The sequence below is a fragment of the Somniosus microcephalus genome, unplaced genomic scaffold (assembly GCF_052327205.1).
Source record: "Somniosus microcephalus isolate GS21.2 unplaced genomic scaffold, FLI_Smic_1.0 unresolved_chr4, whole genome shotgun sequence".
Lineage (NCBI taxonomy): Eukaryota > Metazoa > Chordata > Chondrichthyes > Squaliformes > Somniosidae > Somniosus > Somniosus microcephalus.
Genome location: NW_028225182.1, coordinates 47,819,021 through 47,837,467, shown reverse-complemented (window position 1 = coordinate 47,837,467; position 18,447 = coordinate 47,819,021). Strand labels below are relative to the sequence as shown.

Here is an 18,447-nt window from a genome sequence, read left to right as displayed (position 1 = left end):
ATTGAATGGCGGAGCGGGCTCGAAGGGCCGAATGGCCGACTCCTGCTCCTATTTTTCTATGTTTCTATGTTTCTCCCGTGAGTCCGTGGCCCAGGGCGCAGGGCGGAATGGCGAGGGGTGAGGGGTGAGATCTCCTCTGAGGGACGGACTTGCTCGATGTATCCCTGTCACTTTCCCTCCACGCTCTCCCGGTTCCTGCTCTTCCTCTCTCCTCCCCACCCCGCCCACCACCAACCTGCCACCACCAGCCTTCTTGTCAACAGGCCCGTTTACTGATAGGGTGATTTATGGGGACTGGTGGAGGCTTAAAATGCTGGCGGAGAGAGAGAGAGAGAGAGCAGCTCACTGGCCAGAGGTGGCAGCGAGACAGACAGCTGGGAAACAATGTGCATAGCAGAGCGGGGACGAGAGAAGCATTTATAGAGCGCTCAGTGGGTCTCTCGCTCGCTTCCGAGTCAGAAGGTCGAGGGGGGGGCGGGGGGGGGGGTCAAGTCCCAGTCTCGAGACCTGAGCACAAAATCCAGGCCGACACTCCCAGTGCTGCACTGAGGGAGCACCGCACTGTCGGAGGGGCTGTACTGAGGGAGCGCCGCACTGTTGGAGGGGCAGTACTGAGGGAGGACCGCAGTGTCGGAGGGGTAGTACTGAGGGAGCGCCGCACTGTCGGCGGGGCAGTACTGAGGGAGCGCCGCACTGTCGGAAGGGCAGTACTGAGGGAGCGCCGCGCTGTCGGAGGGGCAGTACTGAGGGAGCGCCGCACTGTCGAAGGGGCAGTACCGAGGGAGCGCTGCACTGTCAGAGGGGCAGTACTGAGGGAGCGCCGCACTGTCGGAAGGGCAGTACCGAGGGAGCGCCGCACTGTCGGAGGGGAAGTACTGAGGGAGTGCCGCACTGTCGGAGGGGCAGTACCGAGGGAGCGCCGCACTGTCGGAGGGGCAGTACTGAGGGAGCGCTGCACTGTCGGAGGGGCAGTACTGAGGGAGCGTTGCACTGTGGAGGGGCAGTGCTGAGGGAGCGCCGCACTGTCGGAGCGGCAGTACTGAGGGAGCACTGCACTGTCGGAGGGGCGGTACTGAGGGAACGCCGCACTGTCGGAGGGGCAGTACTGAGGGAGCGCCGCACTGTCGGAGGGGCAATACTGAGTGAGCGCTGCACTGTCGGAGGGGCAGTACTGAGGGAGCGCCGCACTGTCGGAGGGGCAGTACCGAGGGAGCGCCGCACTGTCGGAGGGGCAGTACTGAGGGAGCGCCGCACTCACTCAGGTGGACGTAAAAGATCCCAGGGCCACTATTTCGAAGAAGAGCAGGGAGGGGGGGGCGAGTTCTCCCCTTTGTCCTGGGGCCAATATTTATCCCTCAACCAACCTCCCTAAAACAGACAATCTGGTCATGATTAGATTGCTGTTTGTGGGAGCTTGCTGTGCGCCAATTGGCTGCCGCGTTGCCTACATTGCAACAGTGACCACACTTCGAAAAAGTACGTTAGCAAAATACTGCGGATGCTGGAAATCCAAAATAACAACAGAAAATGCTGGAAACACTCAGCAGGCCAGGCAACATCCGTGGAGACAGAAACAAAGTTAACGTTTCAGGTCTGGGACCCTTTGTCAGAACTGAGAAAAAAGCAGGAAATGAAACAGAATAAAAAGCAAGTTTGGGGGCTGGGAATTGGGGGCCTCTCATATTTTATATATTTTTTATCCACACCTTTGTTTTGTGCCTTTTCCTTTTTTTTCTCTCCCACGTGGCAGCTGTCTCTCACTCTGCCAGCGTATTTCACACTTCATCTAGAACCATCCTTTGTCTCTTTACCTGTCCTATTACCATCTCGTCTCGCCTTGAATATCTCTGAATGTCTCTTCACCTCTCACAGACCTTCCCTTTTGTACTTTCATCCCCTCCCCCATTTTCCAGCCCCCAAACTTGCTTTTTAATCTGTTTCATTTCCTGCTTTTTTTCCTCAGTTCTGACAAAGGGAGCGCTGCACTGTCGGAGGGGCGGTGCTGAGGGTGCGCCACACTGTCGGAGGTGCCGCCTTTCAGATGAGACCTTAAACCGAGGCCCCCGTCTGCCCTCTCAGGTGGACGTAAAAGATCCCACGGCCACTATCTTGAAGAAAAGCAGGGGTAGTTCTTCCCCGGTGTCCTGGGCCAATAATTATCCCTCAATCAACACCTAAAAACTGGTCATTGTCTCATTGCTGTTTGTGGGAGCTTGCTGTGCTCCAATTGGCTGCTGCGATTCCTACATTACAACAGTGACTCCACTTCAAAAAGTACTTCATTGGCTGTAAAGCGCTTTGGGACGTCCTGAGGTGGGGAAAGTTGCTGGAGAAATGCGAGTCTTTCTAGCTTTAATGAAGAACCCAATTTCTAAATTTGCAGAGGACCCCAAATTGCGGGGGTGGCGGGGGGGGATAGTCAATACTGAGGAGAACTGCAACAAATTACAGGAGGACGGAAATAAACTTGCAGAATGGGCATATAATTGGCAAATGAATTAAAGCACAGATAAATGTGAGGTATTACATTTTGGTAAGAAAAATAAGGCCACATATTACTTGGAAAATAAGAATCTGAGTGGGGTAGAGGAACAAAGGGATCTGGGAGTACAAATACACAAATCTCTAAAAGCTGTGACACAGGCAATAAAAACGCAAACCAAGCACTAGGGTTTATTTCTAGAGGGATAGAATTGAAAAGTAGGGAAGTTATGCTAAACCTGTATCGAACCTTGGTTAGACCACACTTGGAGCACTGCGTACAGTTTTGGTCTCCATATACCTTGGTTAGACCACACTTGGAGTACTGCGTACAGTTTTGGTCGCCATATTATAAAAAGGATATCGAGGCACTGGAGAGGGTGCAGAGAAGATTTACAAGGATGGTACCAGAAATGCGAGGGTATACCTATCAGGAAAGGATGAACAGGCTGGGTCTCTTTACTCTTGAAAAGAGAAGGCTGAGGGGTGATCTAATAGAGGTCTTTAAAATCATGGAAGGTTTTGATAGAGTGGATACAGAGAGAATGTTGCCACTTGTGGGGAAGAGCATAACTAGAGGCCATCAATATAAGATAGTCACCAAGAAATCCAACAGGGAATTCAGGAGAGACTTCTTTACCCAGAGAGTGGTGAGAATGTGGAACTCGCTGCCACAGGGAGTGGTTGAAGCGAATAGTATCGATGTATTTAAGGGGAGGCTGGACAAGTATATGAGGGAGAAGGGAATAGAGGGTTACGCTGATAGATTTAGATGAGGAAAGACGGGAGGAGGCTCGAGTGGAGCATAAACGCCGGCATGGACTGGTTGGGCCGAATGGCCTCTTTCTGTGCCGTATATCATGTGTAATCCTGTGTAAAGAATGCAGTGTCTTCCTTTATTCTTTTTGTGCTCTCCTCTCTTTTTCCATCTCTTTCTTCTCTTTCTTTCTCTCCTCTCTGCTGCTCTCTCTCTCTCTCTCTCTCTCTTCCTCAGCGAAATGAATCTCCTCCCACAGCCCATAATTACTCTCCCCTATCACGGCCTATCATGAACGGGAGAGATGTAAAGCAGGCTGCCGGTTATCGATTATCAAGACAACAAGCCATTTTGTTATTAACTTTGCGATGGCCAGTAGGGAATATTTTGAACAAAAATTCCCCACCTCGTCAGACTGTCCGAATTTAGGATCTTGATTTCAAGAAAGGTTCTCACACTGAGCTCACTTCCTCCTCGCAATCACTTCCAAAATAAACACATTAGTCAGTGTTTTTAGCAAAGGGTTGGAGGCTAATCTAAATTGTTGCAAGCTTCACCGTTTAATGTTAGCTGTTTTAGTACGTTTGTACTATTTAAACACTCGCTCACGTGAGCATTTTGGCTTCAGAAGCCCATAACACAACCTTGGATAAATCTGTAGGTGACACCGAACTGGGAGAGGCAGTTCGAAATGAATCAGACATAGGCCCAGAAATGGGGGTCGGGGGCTTCCCGCGGGTGCAAGGCCCCCGACCTACACTTACATAGCGCGCCGACAGTTGAAGCCTGGCCCTGTGTGGATTTCCTGTCAGTGGCCCGGGTTCAGCTCCCGGCGCGCTGTGCGTGCGTGATCCAGCGGCGTAGTTAGTGCGATGAGCCGGCTGGGATCACGTGAGCACTGGGCAACCAATCGGAGGTTGCAAAAGTTCATTCATGAGTTTGATAGTAAGAACTGTCAAACTCATGAAAACTCCGGGCACCCAAAACAGTACTTAAACTTCAAATAAAAGTTTAAAAAAATCCCACTAATTAAATGAACTATTAATAACTGTAAAAAACTAATTTAAACAATTATTCAAATTTTTTAACAAATCGGGTCTAAAAATACACTTACCTTACTGTAAATTCTTTAAAAATAATAAACCTGTGGAAAAAAATGTCTAACTTTAATTAATAGACCACTTACCTTTTAAAACTAAGTCCTTACGTCTGCTTTTTTCTCGCGTAAAAACTGGAGGCCTTCACGCACGGGCAACCCTGTAAAACAAAAAGGAATTTCAGCGCGCACGCGCGGACTCCTACGCGCACACGTTCGACCCCTTGGTTCAGAGGATCGGAAATGCCGGTTTCCCGCGCATGCGCTGTGCATGCTGAAATCCGGCACTTCCAACGGGCCCACGCGAATTACTGGGCCATTCTCTCTAAGTGGGCAGACATCAGCTAATCATAGAATCACACAGCACAGGAGGAGTCCATTCGGCCCATCGTGCCTCTTTGAAAGAGCTCTCCAATTAGCCCCACTCCCCGCCTGCTCGTTCCCCGTAGCCCTGCAATTTTTTTCCCCTTCAAGTATTTCTCCAATGCCCTTTCAAAAGTTACTATTGAATCTGCTTCCACCGCCCTTTCAGGCAGCGCATTCCAGATCACAACAACTCGCTGCGTAAACAAAATTCTCCTCATCTCCCCCGCTGGTTCTTTGGCCAATTATTTTAAATCTGTGTCCTCTGGTTACCGACCCACCTGCCACTGGAAATCCCTATTTGCTCCATCACAACTCCATCATAATTTTGAACGCCTCTATTAAATCTCCCCTTAACCTTCTCTGCTCTACGGGGAAGCTTCTCCAGTCTCTCCACATCACTGAAGTTCTTCATCCCAGGCACCATTCTGGTAAATCTAAGGATGATAAATGAAAGGGGGAGAAATTCGATTGCTTAGTGCCTCCGGGGGGCGCTAACGGGGCGCTAGGAGCTTAGCGCCCGAGCGCGGCAATTTTAGCGCCGCTCGTGAAATTGACCAGTCGTTTTGCGGCGGCGCTAAACACTACCGCCGCGCTCTCCTGCGCCCGCAGATCGTGACGTCAGTCGAGCGTGCAACACCCTGGTAGCGCCCCGGACCGGATATTGAATCATGTCCCCTGCCTTAGCGCCTGCTGGGGGAGCGCTATTTAAAGGCGGGTGCTTCCTGCCTTTACTTGTCAGCAAAAGTTTTGGTTTTAATGCTGTCCTAAGGAGTTTTGGCCCTCAGCACCACTTTTGAGGTTCCTAAGCGCCGGGCTCTTTCCCTGGGCCTATCCATTAGTGCTTCCAACACAATTGCTTTTGAGGTCTCTCCAGGCTGAGATTCAAGGCTGCAACGAGCAGGGAGTGGCTGGCCAGCAAGATGACCTCTCCCCTTTAAGAACTGGATGGCGCCAGTCTGTCTGGCTTCCATGGTAACGGACATCGCCTGAGCTTCGGTAGCGTTCTGAGGTAGCGCCTCGCTCCCTGATGTCTGCACCTTAAGAGAGGTGTGTAGCGCCTGATTTAGCGCTCAAATCACCTCCAGGGGGCGATAGAGGCGAATTTTGCTGTCAGAGGCGATAATTAGCACCGGGCGCTAAGTTTTGCGCCTGGCCGATATTAGTGCCTCAAAATGGGCAATACCGAATTTCTCCCCCTAAGGGTCTTGGGAGGACTTGGCGCTCAATATGTCCAATCATTGCGGAGCAGTGATAAGAACATAAGAACATAAGAAGTAGGAGCAGGAGTAGGCCATACGGCCCCTCGGGCCTGCTCCGCCATTCAATAGGATCATGGCTGATCCGAACCTAGACTCACGTCCACTTCCCTGCCCTCTCCCCGTAACCCCTAATTCCCTTATCTGCGAGGAAACTGTCTATCTCCATTTTAAATTTATTTAATGTTGCAGCTTCCACAGCTCTCTGGGGTAGCAAATTCCATAGATTTACTACCCTCTGAGTGAAGAAGTTTCTCCTTGTTAAATCTGTGAGTTGTTCAAGTAATTAATACTGAGACTTAATCAGTAACAATAAAACAGGTCTTTACTGGTTGGAGGTAGGGACTATACGTAGGTCTTTACTTCATGCCCACAGGCGGGAACTGAGGGGGATCAGTACCCACAGTACTATTTATACCCCTATGGCCAGGAATGGTACTGCGTATCACTACGCCCAACAAGTAGTGCAGTCCTGTCCATAGGTTCAAAGTAGCACACATATTACATACACAACATTCCTCCCTTCCTAGCTTTACAGTCATCTCCCCATTTAACATAACGTAATAACATATATACATATATAACTTCAGGTTTACATAACAGAATAACATAGATACATAGATAACTTCATGTCAAAACAGATCACAGATTCAGTCTCTGCGGAAAACAGTTCACAGATTCAATCTCTGTGGTGGAGTCGGTTCACGTTGCTGGAGTGACTCATTCAATAGTCCTTCCATGGATTTAACAGTTTGAACTTCCGAACTGAATTGGCTCCGTTCGGAGGGACCACGTGTGTGATCTGGTAGAGGTAATAATGGTTCAGATGGGTCATCTTCTGTTTTGACTTTTCCTTTTCTGCTTCTTGGAGACTCTCTGGGCTCCACTGTCAGCTGCCAGCTGCATGCGCAGTTCCTCCTTCTCTCCCTCCTTTTTCCGTAGTAGAGCCACCTTCTCCCGATGTTCCGTAGACTTTCGGTGCTCCTCCATGATTTCTGTATGGTGGGAGTCGAAGTTACAAGTTGGGCAGGACAGGACATAGTAATATTCGGTGTCGTCCTGATCTAGGCCAGCGAGAGGGTCTTCTATTTCCTCCATACCCAGCTGGGCGTTAGCCAGCTTTTGTTCCAGGTCCAGACATCTTTCCTGAAGAGACTTCTTCATGCGTACCTCTTCATCCAGCTTTTTCTGGGCTTTCAGCAAGTCGTTTACTAATGACCTCATTTGAGATTTTACTACTTCAACTTCTTTTGGAGATTGATTGATCGGACTATTCAATCCCTCTACCGGAGCAGCTGTTTCAGCGGTCTGTTGTTCTACGTTGACGTGAGTCAGCGTACTTTTGGCATCCAAGGGCTGCTCTGTTGCAGTCATCTCAGTCTGTGTTGCCACCTCAGCTCTTCCAATAACCTTTGAGAGCTCCGAACCCCTTTCGTTTGAATATTGAAGTTCGTGTTCAAGTTTTTCCCATTTCAGAGTCCTGTCCTTCAGCATATGCAGGAGTTGGCTGACCGTTAACTCCTCTGACGTCAGACGTTTTGTGTGCTCCTGCTCCATTTTCTCCATCAGCTGCTTCTGTTGTCTTTCCAGATTCTCCAACTCTATATCAAAGAACTCTTTCGTTGCATTCAACTCTTGCTCAAAACGGCAAAGCATTTGTTCTAATTGCTGTTGTAGTTTGAAATGGAGTTGAGTTCGAGCCCGGTGTCCCTCAGAAATGGGCACATCAGTAGACTTGCCAGACTCAGAATCCACAGTTAAACTATGTTGTTGTTGCTCAGTGGAATTCTGTGCTGAAACTTTGTCTTTTGCACCTGAGTTGGGCTTACCATCATCCGTTCCAGAGTCTGGGCCGACTATCTTCACCGAGTTCTCACTCGTTATTGTTTGTAGGAAATGCCAGTCCATATTCATTTTCCTAATCCACTCCCGTCCTAGTAGTGGAGGACCTCCTTCAGATATCACATATAAGTCCATTATTTGACTGTCTTCGCCCTTGTGGACCACTGCAACCTCTATTTTCCCGATGGGGTACACTCTTTGCCCCGTGTATGTTTCCAATATAATCCCCGTATCCTGTAGGGGAATATGTTGGAATAACTTTCCGTAATCTTTCTTATTTATGACCGTCAATGCCGATCCAGTGTCCAATTCCAGTTTTACTTGGACTCCTTCTATCTGAAGAGTGACCCAAATTGTCTGGAGGTCTGCACCCTTACCAGCGTTGAGTACTCTTAAGCTAGCCAGTTCATTACTGCTAGCATCTGAATCGGACTCCTGTTCGGTCACCTTGTGTACCTTTGCGTATTTTCCTTGCGGTGACTTCTTGTTGCTGGTCTTCTTCGCTGACCTGCATACTCTAGCTATATGTCCAAGCCTACCACAAGTTCTACATTCTTGGTTTTTAAACCAACACTGGTTCTGATCATGCGTTGTCTTTCCACAACGATAACATTTGCCAGAACTCACACCCAATTTGTGTGCACTGAGCTCCGGTGACCGTAGCTGCATTACTGCCGTGCCTCTCGCTGCGGCTTCGTGTGCTGCTGCCATAGTGACCGCCTTCTCAAGCGTCAGCTCATTCTCCTCGAGCAGTCGCTTTTGTGTATCCTGTTTAAATAAACCACACACAAATTTGTCTCGAAGTGCCTCTGTCAGTCCCGTTCCAAACTGGCAATATTTCGCTAATTTACGCAATTCCAGCAAATAATCAGCATTGCTTTCATGCTGTAGCTGCCTTCTGTCATAAAATTTAAATCGTTCCGCTAGCATCAGCGGCGTGGGGTTTAGATGATCTTTCAGGACAGTAACAATCTCATCGAATGTCTTACCCGCCGGTTCATCTGGTGATAACAGGTGTTTCAGTTGCCCGTATGTCTTCGCACCCATTAAATTTAATAATGTTAGAGCTTTATCTTGGTCACGAATTTTATTGGCCTTACAATAATTTTTTACTCTTTCAACATATATGGCCCAATCTTCGAGGTCACTATCAAAGGTGCTAATATTCCCGTGTTTAGGCATTGTAGATTTGCAATTTCTCAGATTTTCTTTTCTTTACTGCTATCCAAGATGGCGGCTTCCCGCTCTTGCCGTCGTCCTCCGCCCACAAAATGGCGGTATTCCCGCGCTTGGCGGTCTTCACCCGTCCCCCAACGCCGTCTCCCTTCAGCCCCCGAGTGCGGCCCTTATCTTCGCTGCGATCGCCCGAGTGCGGCCCTTATCAGCGGATGCGATCGCTGGATCGCGAAGCGGCTCTCGGCTCTTATCAGGAGATGCGATCGCTCTGTTGAAACGCCTCCCGCTCGAAGCGGCTCTCGCGCCCTATTCCTCCTGCTCCCCCAGCCCCGTTCGTGCGGCCAACGCGGTCGACTGCCTGTCGCGTCGCTGCCCGGCTCAGACAACGGCTTACCCACCACCAAGCTGGAGAAGAAGCTGACGGTCGCCGATGGAAGCTCCGAGGTCAGGATGTCTTCCAGTGGGGTGGAGAGGGTGGAAACCTCTCTGCAACGTCCTGGCTGTGGACGAAGCTGCCGTGGAGTGACTCGTCGCCAGTGTTAAATCTGTGAGTTGTTCAAGTAATTAATACTGAGACTTAATCAGTAACAATAAAACAGGTCTTTACTGGTTGGAGGTAGGGACTATATGTAGGTCTTTACTTCATGCCCACAGGCGGGAACTGAGGGGGATCAGTACCCACAGTACTATTTATACCCCTATGGCCAGGAGTGGTACTGCGTATCACTACGCCCAACAAGTAGTGCAGTCCTGTCCATAGGTTCAAAGTAGCACACATATTACATACACAACACTCCTCATCTCAGTTTTGAAATGGCAGCCCCTTATTCTAAGATTATGCCCCCTAGTTCTAGTCTCACCCATCAGTGGAAACATCCTCACCGAATCCACCCGATCAAGCCCCCTCACAATCTTATATGTTTCGATAAGATCACCTCTCATTCTTCTGAACTCCAATGAGTAGAGGCCCAACCTACTTAACCTTTCCTCATACGTCAACCCCCTCATCTCCGGAATCAACCGAGTGAACCCTCTCTGAACTGCCTCAAGAGCAAGTATATCTTTTCTTAAATATGGAAACCAAAACTGCACGCAGTATTCCAGGTGTGGCCTCACCAATACCCTGTATAACTGCAGCAAGACTTCCCTGTTTTTATACTCCATCCCCTTTGCAATAAAAGCCAAGATTCCATTGGCCTTCCTGATCAACTGCTGCACCTGCACACTAACTTTTTGTGTTTCATGCACCAGGACCCCCAGATCCCTTTGTACTGTAGCACTTTGCAGTTTCTCTCCATTTAGATAATAACTTGCTCTTTGATTTTTTCTGCCAAAGTGCATAACCTCACACTTTCCAGTACAGGTGCACTATCCCTTATCTGAAACCCTTGGGACCAGATGTTTTTCGGAATTTGGAATTTTTCGGATTTCAGAATGGTATTCAGAATCAGTATGTAACACCCTAGCAGGGGTCTGGGCAGCACCCCGTAAGCAAACACATTAATATTTCTGCAGCGATCCTTATGAATATTCACACTGAGTGGGATAAATAAAGACTATAAATAGTATTACAGTTTATTTGTACAGTAATAATTTGGTAAATTAAATAGTGGGATAAATATAGACCATAAATACTCTAGTTACGCTGAACGAAAAAACATTCGGTTTTCAGAGGCTTTTGGTTTTCGGAAGTGCGGATAAGGGATAGTCTACCTGTATTATATTTCGTCTGCCAAATCTCTGCCCACTCACTTAGCCTGTCTATGTCCTTTTGCAGGTTTTTTATGTCCTCCTCACTCACTGCTTTCCCTCCTATCTTTGTATCGTCGGCAAACTTGGATACGTTGCACTCGGTCCCTTCCTCCAAATCGTTAATATAGATTGTAAAGAGTTGGGGTCCCAGCACTGACCCCTGCGGAACACCACTAGTTACTGATTGCCAGCCCGAGAATGAACCATTTATCCCAACTCTTTGTTTTCTGTTAGATAGCCAATCTTCCACCCATGCCAGTATATTACCCCCAATCCCGTGATTTTTTATCTTGATCAGTAATCTTTTGTGTGGCACCTTGTCAAATGCCTTTTGGAAGTCCAAATACACCACATCCACTGGTTCCCCCTTATCCACACTGTATGTTACTTCCTCAAAAAATTCGAGCAAGTTTGTCAAACATGACTTCCCCTTTGTAAAACCATGCTGACTCTGTCCTATTAAATTATGTTTATCCAAATGTCCTGTTACTGGTTCCTTAATAATGGACTCCAACATTTTACCAACCACAGATGTTAGGCTAACTGGTCTATAGTTTCCAGCCTTTTGTCTACTTCCCTTCTTAAATAAGGGCATTACATTAGCAGTTTTCCAATCTGCCAGGACCTTTGCTGAGTCCAGGGAGTTTTGGAAAATAACCACCAATGCATCCACAATCCCTACTGCTAATTCTCTCAAGACCCTAGGATGTAGGCCATCAGGTCCAGGGGATTTATCCGCCTTAAGTCCCATTATTTTACCGAGTACCACCTCCTTAGTGATTTTAATTGTGTTTAGCTCCTGCCCCCCCATAGCCCCCTGTTTATCCAGTGTTGGGATATTTTTAGTGTCCTCTACTGTAAAGACTGATACAAAATATTGGTTCAGCGTTTTTGCCATCTCCATGTTCCCCACCACTAATTTCCCGGTCTCATCCTCTAAGGGACCAACGTTCACTTTAGCCACCCTTTTTCTTTTTATATAACTGTAGAAACTTTTGCTATCCGCTTTTATATTTTTTGCTAGTTTACTTTCATAATCTATCTTCCCTTTCTTAATTAATCTTTTAGTTATTCTTTGCTGGCTTTTAAATGCTTCCCAATCTTCTATCCTCCCACTAGATTTGGCTACTTTATATGCCCTTGTTTTCAGTTGGATACTATCCTTTATTACTTTACTAAGCCACGGATGGCTATCTTTTCTTTAACTCCCATTTTTCCTCAGTGGCATATATTTTTCTTGAAAGTTGTGAAATATCTCCTTGAATGTAGACCACTGCTCTTGTACCGTCCTACACTTTAATCTATTTTCCCAGTCCACTTTAGTCAATTCTACTCTCATACCGTCATAGTCTCCTTTATTTAAGCTCAGTACGCTGGTTTGAGATCCAACTCTCTGACCCTCCAACTGAATTTGGAATTCAACCATGTTATGGTCACTCATTCCAAGGGGATCCTTTACTAGGACATTTTTTATTAATCCTGTCTCATTACACAGGACCAGATCTAAGATTGCCTGCCCCCTGGTTGGTTCAGTTACATACTGCTCAAGGAACCCATCCCTAATGCACTCTATGAATTCTTCCTCAAGGCTGTCCTGCCCAATTTGATTTGTCCAGTCAATATGAAAGTTAAAATCCCCCATGATTATAATAGACCCATAGAATGCTGAGTTCTAGAGACAAAAGACCATCTTGAAACTCTACAGCACTCTGTTCAGATGGCATGTTGCGTACAGTCCCAAGTTCCATTCACAGTGACAGTCGAAGACGTATTGAAGTCCTGAAGACACTCCAGCCCAGCTGTGGCTCAGTGGGTAGCACTCTCTCTTGCCTCTGAGTCAGAAGGCTGTGGGATCAAGCCCCAATCCAGAGACTTGAGCAGGCTGACACTCCCAGTCCAACACTGAGGGAGCGTCGCACTGTCGGAGGGGCAGTACTGAGGGAGCGCCGCACTGTCAGAGGGTCAGTACTGAGGGAGCGCCGCACTGTCAGAGGGTCAGTACTGAGGGAGTGCCGCACTGTCGGAGGGGCAGTACTGAGGGAGCGCTGCACTGTCGGAGAGGCAGTACTGAGGGAGCGCCGCACAGTCGGAGGGTCAGTACTGAGGGAGCGCCGCACTGTCGGAGGGGCAGTACTGATGGAGCGCCGCCCTGTCGGAGGGGCAGTACTGAGGGAGAGCCGCGTTGTCAGAGGTGCCGTCTTTTGAATGAGATGTTAAACCGAGGCCCCGTCAGCCCTCGCAGGTGGACGTAAAAGATCCCATGACACTATTCAAAGAAGAGCAGGGGAGTTCTCTCCAGTGTCCTGGGGCCAATATTTATCCCTCAACCAACATCACTAAAAAAAACAGATGATCCGGCCATTATCACGTTGCTGTTTGTGGGAGCTTGCTGTGCGCAAATTGGCAGCCGGGTTTCCTACATTACAACAGTGACCACACTTCAAAAAGTACTTCATTGGCTGTAAAGCGCCTCATGAAAGGTGCTGGAGAAATGCAAGATCTTTCTTTTTAGCTTTAGAGGGACTCAGTTATAACAGGTGAAAATTGGAGCTTTCCTATCTGTGAAGGAGGTGACTGGGAGGTCAGTGCCACAAAGCTCAAAGCACCTTTGCCTCAGATTGAGAATGGTATTTGATTCTTTGGGCTGGATTATGCCAGCCCTGGGGAGGCAGGTATGGTGATGGGACTGCCGGGAAAATGGCAGAATCTGGGGGGTGGGTGCCCAACCCGCCCCCAACCCACCTCCGTGCCATCTTGCCAGGAGGCGGGTAGCCGATCCGCGCCGGATCCCGTCTCCTGGGAGGCGGGAAGGGGATTACAGCCACTTAACTGCCTGTTAACAGGTAGTTAACAGGCAGATAAGAGGATTATCCCCATTTTGCCCACACAAGCGCGGGCTTCCCGAAGGCTGTGAACCCCGCCAGGGTCACCGAGGCGAGCAGTGGGCCTGCGGGGGTCGGAAGGATGCAAAAGTGCGCTGTGAAGGTAGGTGGTGGGTGCAAGTGTGGAGAGGCGAGTATGAGAGGTAAGTAGAAAGTGATAGAAAATGTTTACTTATCTTTGTTTCTTCCTGCAGGCTTCAGTCGGTGGGTATGCGGAGAGTCTCGCACCTCCGCGGCAGAGATGACAGATGGCCGCTGCATTCTCCAATGCAACAACCATCTAATTTCTGCTCACAAAAGAGGTTTGATGAGGCCTTGAATACAAGAACTCATCAAACGACAGAGAATGTCAGTGTATGACAGCTTCACAGAGCTGTCAAACGATGACAATTCATCTGTCAAAAAGTTTTGACAGATGAAACGTCACACGCTGACGTGCTCTGTAACCGGCTTCCCCTTAATTGGCCTGCTAAGCCCGCTGGGCGGGCTAAACAAGGTCAATCAAGGGAAAATAGCGCGGGTTGGTCACAAGTCGATGGAGGCTGGACTGAAACCTGACAAGTGGGAGTCCCGCCTCCAAAAGCTCCCCATTGTCATAATCCAGCCCTTTAACTCTGTCAAGGATTAATTTCACCCAGACACCACAGCGCAGCTTAACCTGAAAGCGACTGCAGGAAATGACCAGATGGCCCATCAAGCCTGGCCCCACACTCATGATGGCGGGGGCATCATGTCTAGCGTCCTTCCTGTCGCCCTAAAAGTACAGAGAGTTATCTGGGGGGCCAATAAGGGAAAAGACACTCCGGGAAATTTCTAACTGACCATCGAGTGAATTTGTTCAAACGCAAAAATACTGCGGATGCTGGAAATCTGAACTAAAAACCGAAAACGCTGGAAACGCTCAGCGGGTCGGGCAGCGTCTGCGGAGAGAGAAACAGAGCCAGTGTTTCAGCTCGATGACCCTTCGCCAGAATGGGAGAAAGTTCGAGATGGAACAGGTTTTAAGCAGGTGTAGGGGGGCCGGGAAAGAGGAGGAACGAACAAAAGGGAAGGCCTGTGATAGGGGGGAAGGCAGGAGAGATTGAGAGACAAAAGGGATGCAAGTGCGAGGCAAAAGGAGGTGGTGATGGGGCAAGTAAAGAAACAAGATGGGTCTAGGAGGAGGAAATTTTGTTTCTTCAGGTACTTACCCAACTCCCTTTTGAAAGCGGTGATTGAATCTGCCTCCACCACCCTCTCAGGCAGTGAATTCCGGATCTTAACCACTCGCTGCGTAAAAAAGTTTTTCCTCACGTCGCCTTTGGTTCTTCTGTCAATCACCTTAAATCTGTGTCCTCTGGTTCTCGACCCTTCCGCCAACGGGGACAGTTTCTTTATCTACTCTGTCCAGACCCCTCATGATTTTCAACACCTCTATCAAATCTCCTCTCAATCATAAATAACAACAAAAAACGCTGGAAATACTCGGCAGGCCAGGCAGCATCCGTGGAGAGAGAAACAGAGTTAACGTCTCAGGTCTGGGACCCTTCATCAGAACTGGAGAAAGCTGGAGATGTAACCGATATTGAGCAGGTGCAGAGACAGAGGAGGGGGTGGGGGGGGAGGAAGGAATTGAAGGAATATACTGTGCTTATGTACGAGGCAGGAAAGATAAAATGTTGCAAATGGGAATGGCAGAATCATCAACGTATGCTGTCCGAAAAAATGGGAGCAGAGGTTATGGTCTGAAATTGTTGAACTCGATGTTAAGCCCAGAAGGCTGTAAAGTGCCTAATTGAAAGATGAGCTGCTGTTCCTCGAGTTTACGCTGAGCTTCATTGGAACAGTGTAAGAGGCCGAGGATGGAGTGGTCAGAGCGGGAGTGGAGCGGAGAATTAAAGTGACAGGCGACCGGAAGCTCAGGGTCACCCTTGCGGACTGAACGGAGGTGTTCCGCAAAGCCAATACACGTTTGGTCTCCCCAATGTAGAGGAGACCGCATCGTGAGCAGCGAATACAGTATACTAAATTGCAAGAAGTACAAGTAAATCGCTGTTTCACCTGGAAGGGGTGTTTGGGGCGCAGGACGGAGGGAAGGGAGGAGATAAAAGGGCAGGTGTTGCATCTCCTGCGCTTGCACGGGAAGGTGCCGGGCGAAGGGGAGAGAATTTGTATTTGCATCAAATAATCTACGTGACTGAGACAGCTGTTACAGGCAGAGGCCAAGCCATTCAATGCAACGCGAGGCATCTTTGGGAATTCAATGATTTTGTTTACAACTTTAAAAAGAAAAAAATCAACAGCTGTTATTTAAATGGTTGCAAGCAGTCCCTTGTTTTAAAAATCAGTCAGCGAGTCTGTCTGAAGCCAATGACAGTCAGGCCAGCGAGCTTCTGCTGCTGAGGGATGGGCAATACACGCCGGCCTTGCCAGCGCCAGCCACGTTTAAAACAAAGTATTAATTCACGAGGATGTGGGCGTCGCTGGCAAGGCCCAGCATTTATTGCCCATCCCTAGTCGCCCTCGAGAAGGTGGTGGTGAGCCGCCTTCTTGAACCGCTGCAGTCCGTGTGGTGAAGGTGCACCCACAGCGCTGTTAGGGAGGGAGTTCCAGGATTTTGACCCAGCGACGATGAAGGAACGGCCGATATATTTCCAAGTCAGGACGGTGTGTGACTTGGAGGTGGAACTTGGAGGTGATGGTGTTCCCGTGCGCCTGCTGCCCTTGCCCTTCTAGGTGGAAGAGGTCGCGGGTTTGGGAGGTGCTGCCGAAGAAGCCTTGGCGAGTTGCTGCAGTGCATCTTGTAGATGGTACACACTGCAGCCACGGGGCGCCGGTGGTGGAGGGAGTGAATGTTTAAGGAGGTGGATGGGGTGCCAATCCAGCGGGGCTGCTTTGTCCTGGATGGTGTTGAGCTTCCTGAGTGTTGTTGGAGCTGCACTCATCCAGGCAAATGGAGAGTATTCCATCACACTCCTGACTTGAGCCTCGTAGATGGTGGAGAGGCTTTGGGGAGTCAGGCGGTGAGACACTTACCGAGAATGAATTAAGGAATAAAAGGACAGGAACACCCTCATGGGAGAGGAGGTCACGCTGGGGTCAGGAGCGCACCCAGGCAACATTTAAAGGGGGGAAATAATTGATCTAAATTCAGGTGAAGCGCTTCTTACAGGGCTTGCTTTCAATTTTCAAACACACCATCGCTTCACTCGCCGGGTGCTGAACCCGCACTGGGGCGAATCGGCAGAAGGCCCCACTATAGTTAACTGAATGCGGAGCCGTAAGACACTGACCCCTGTTTGAGTGAAGTTCACCGGATTGGTTCTCCTTCCCCACAGCCCTGGCGGGTAAGGCAGAGAGTCAGGCCACGCCTTGCTGTCCAGGTTACACTCAAGAAGAAATAAAACGAGGACACTTCAACCGGTTTGAAAAAACTTATCAAAAGGTCGGGGTCTGTGGAACCCAGAAAATGGCTGTCTTGTGAGTATGTGTTGGATCTGTCCTGTTGCGGTATCTCATTACAATATGTTCAACTATGGCCTCTCGTCTATCCCCCATTTCCTTCGCCCCTTGGAGGCTGTGCCTAGGGCCGTCTAGATCTTGTGAACTAATACAACACAGGTTAGATACAGAGTAAAGCTCCCTCTACACTGTCCCATCAAACACTCCCAGGGCAGGTACAGCACGGGTTAGATACAGAGTAAAGTTCCTTCTACACTGTCCCATCAAACACTCCCAGGGCAGGTACAGCACGGGTTAGATACAGATTAAAGCTCCCTCTACACTGTCCCATCAAACACTCCCAGGGCAGGTACATCACGGGTTAGATACAGAGTAAAGCTCCCTCTACACTGTCCCATCAAACACTCCCAGGGCAGGTACAGCACGGGTTAGATACAGAGTAAAGTTCCTTCTACACTGTCCCATCAAACACTCCCAGGGCAGGTACAGCACGGGTTAGATACAGAGTAAAGCTCCCTCTACACTGTCCCATCAAACACTCCCAGGGCAGGTACAGCACGGGTTAGATACAGAGTAAAACTTCCTCTACACTGTCCCGTCAAACACTCCCAGGGCAGGTACAGCACAGGTTAGATACAGAGTGAAGCTCCCTCTACACTGTCCCATCAAACACTCCCAGGGCAGGTACAGCACAGGTTAGATACAGAGTAAAGCTCCCTCTACACTGTCCCATCAAACATTCCCACGGCAGGTACAGCACGGATTAGATACGGAGTAAAGCTCCCTCTACACTGCCCCATCAAACACTCCCAGGGCAGGTACAGCACGGGTTAGATACAGAGTAAAGCTCCCTCTACACTGTCCCATCAAACACTCCCAGGGCAGGTACAACACGGGTTAGATACAGAGTAAAGCTCCCCCTAATGTAACACCCTTATTTAAAAAGGGCAGTGGACAGAAGGCTGGAAACTATAGACCGGTTAGCCTAACATCTGTGGTAGGTAAAATTTTGGAGTCCATTATTAAGGAGACAGTAACAGGACATTTGGATAATCATAATTTAATTGGACAAAGTCAGCATGGTTTTATGAAGGGGAAGTCATGTTTGACAAATTTGCTGGAGCTCTTTGAGGAAGTAACGTATAGGGTGGATAAAGGGGAACCAGTGGACGTAGTGTATTTAGACTTCCAACAGGCATTTGACAAGGTGCCGCACAAAAGATTATTGCTTAAGATAAAAAATCACGGGATTGGGGGTAATATTCTGGCATGGATAGAGGATTGGCTATCTAACAGAAGGCAGAGAGTTGGGATAAATGGTTCATTCTCAGACTGGCAATCAGTAACTAGTGGTGTTCCGCAGGGGTCAGTGCTGGGTCCCCAACTCTTTACAATCTA

General features: G+C 48.8%; 2 protein-coding genes and 1 long non-coding RNA gene across 12 annotated transcripts in view; 1 reads left to right on the top strand and 2 right to left on the bottom strand.

The window, feature by feature from the left end:
* Window positions 1-4,510, bottom strand: part of LOC147091037 (uncharacterized) — a 54,534-nt gene extending 50,024 nt beyond the window's left edge. The window contains exon 1 of the long non-coding RNA XR_015075359.1: window positions 4,425-4,510. This is a non-coding gene — a long non-coding RNA (uncharacterized LOC147091037). The remainder of the gene's footprint in view (window positions 1-4,424) is intronic.
* Window positions 1-18,447, bottom strand: part of mblac1 (metallo-beta-lactamase domain containing 1) — a 420,822-nt gene that overhangs the window by 147,705 nt on the left and 254,670 nt on the right. The window lies entirely within an intron of this gene.
* The window catches only part of LOC147091036 (uncharacterized), a 68,349-nt gene that overhangs the window by 584 nt on the left and 49,318 nt on the right, over window positions 1-18,447 (top strand). For all 4 annotated transcript variants that reach the window (XM_085977467.1, XM_085977466.1, XM_085977464.1 and 1 more), the window contains exon 2: window positions 16,926-17,067. In XM_085977467.1, coding sequence (XP_085833593.1) covers window positions 16,926-17,067 — 142 coding nt within the window. The remainder of the gene's footprint in view (window positions 1-16,925; window positions 17,068-18,447) is intronic.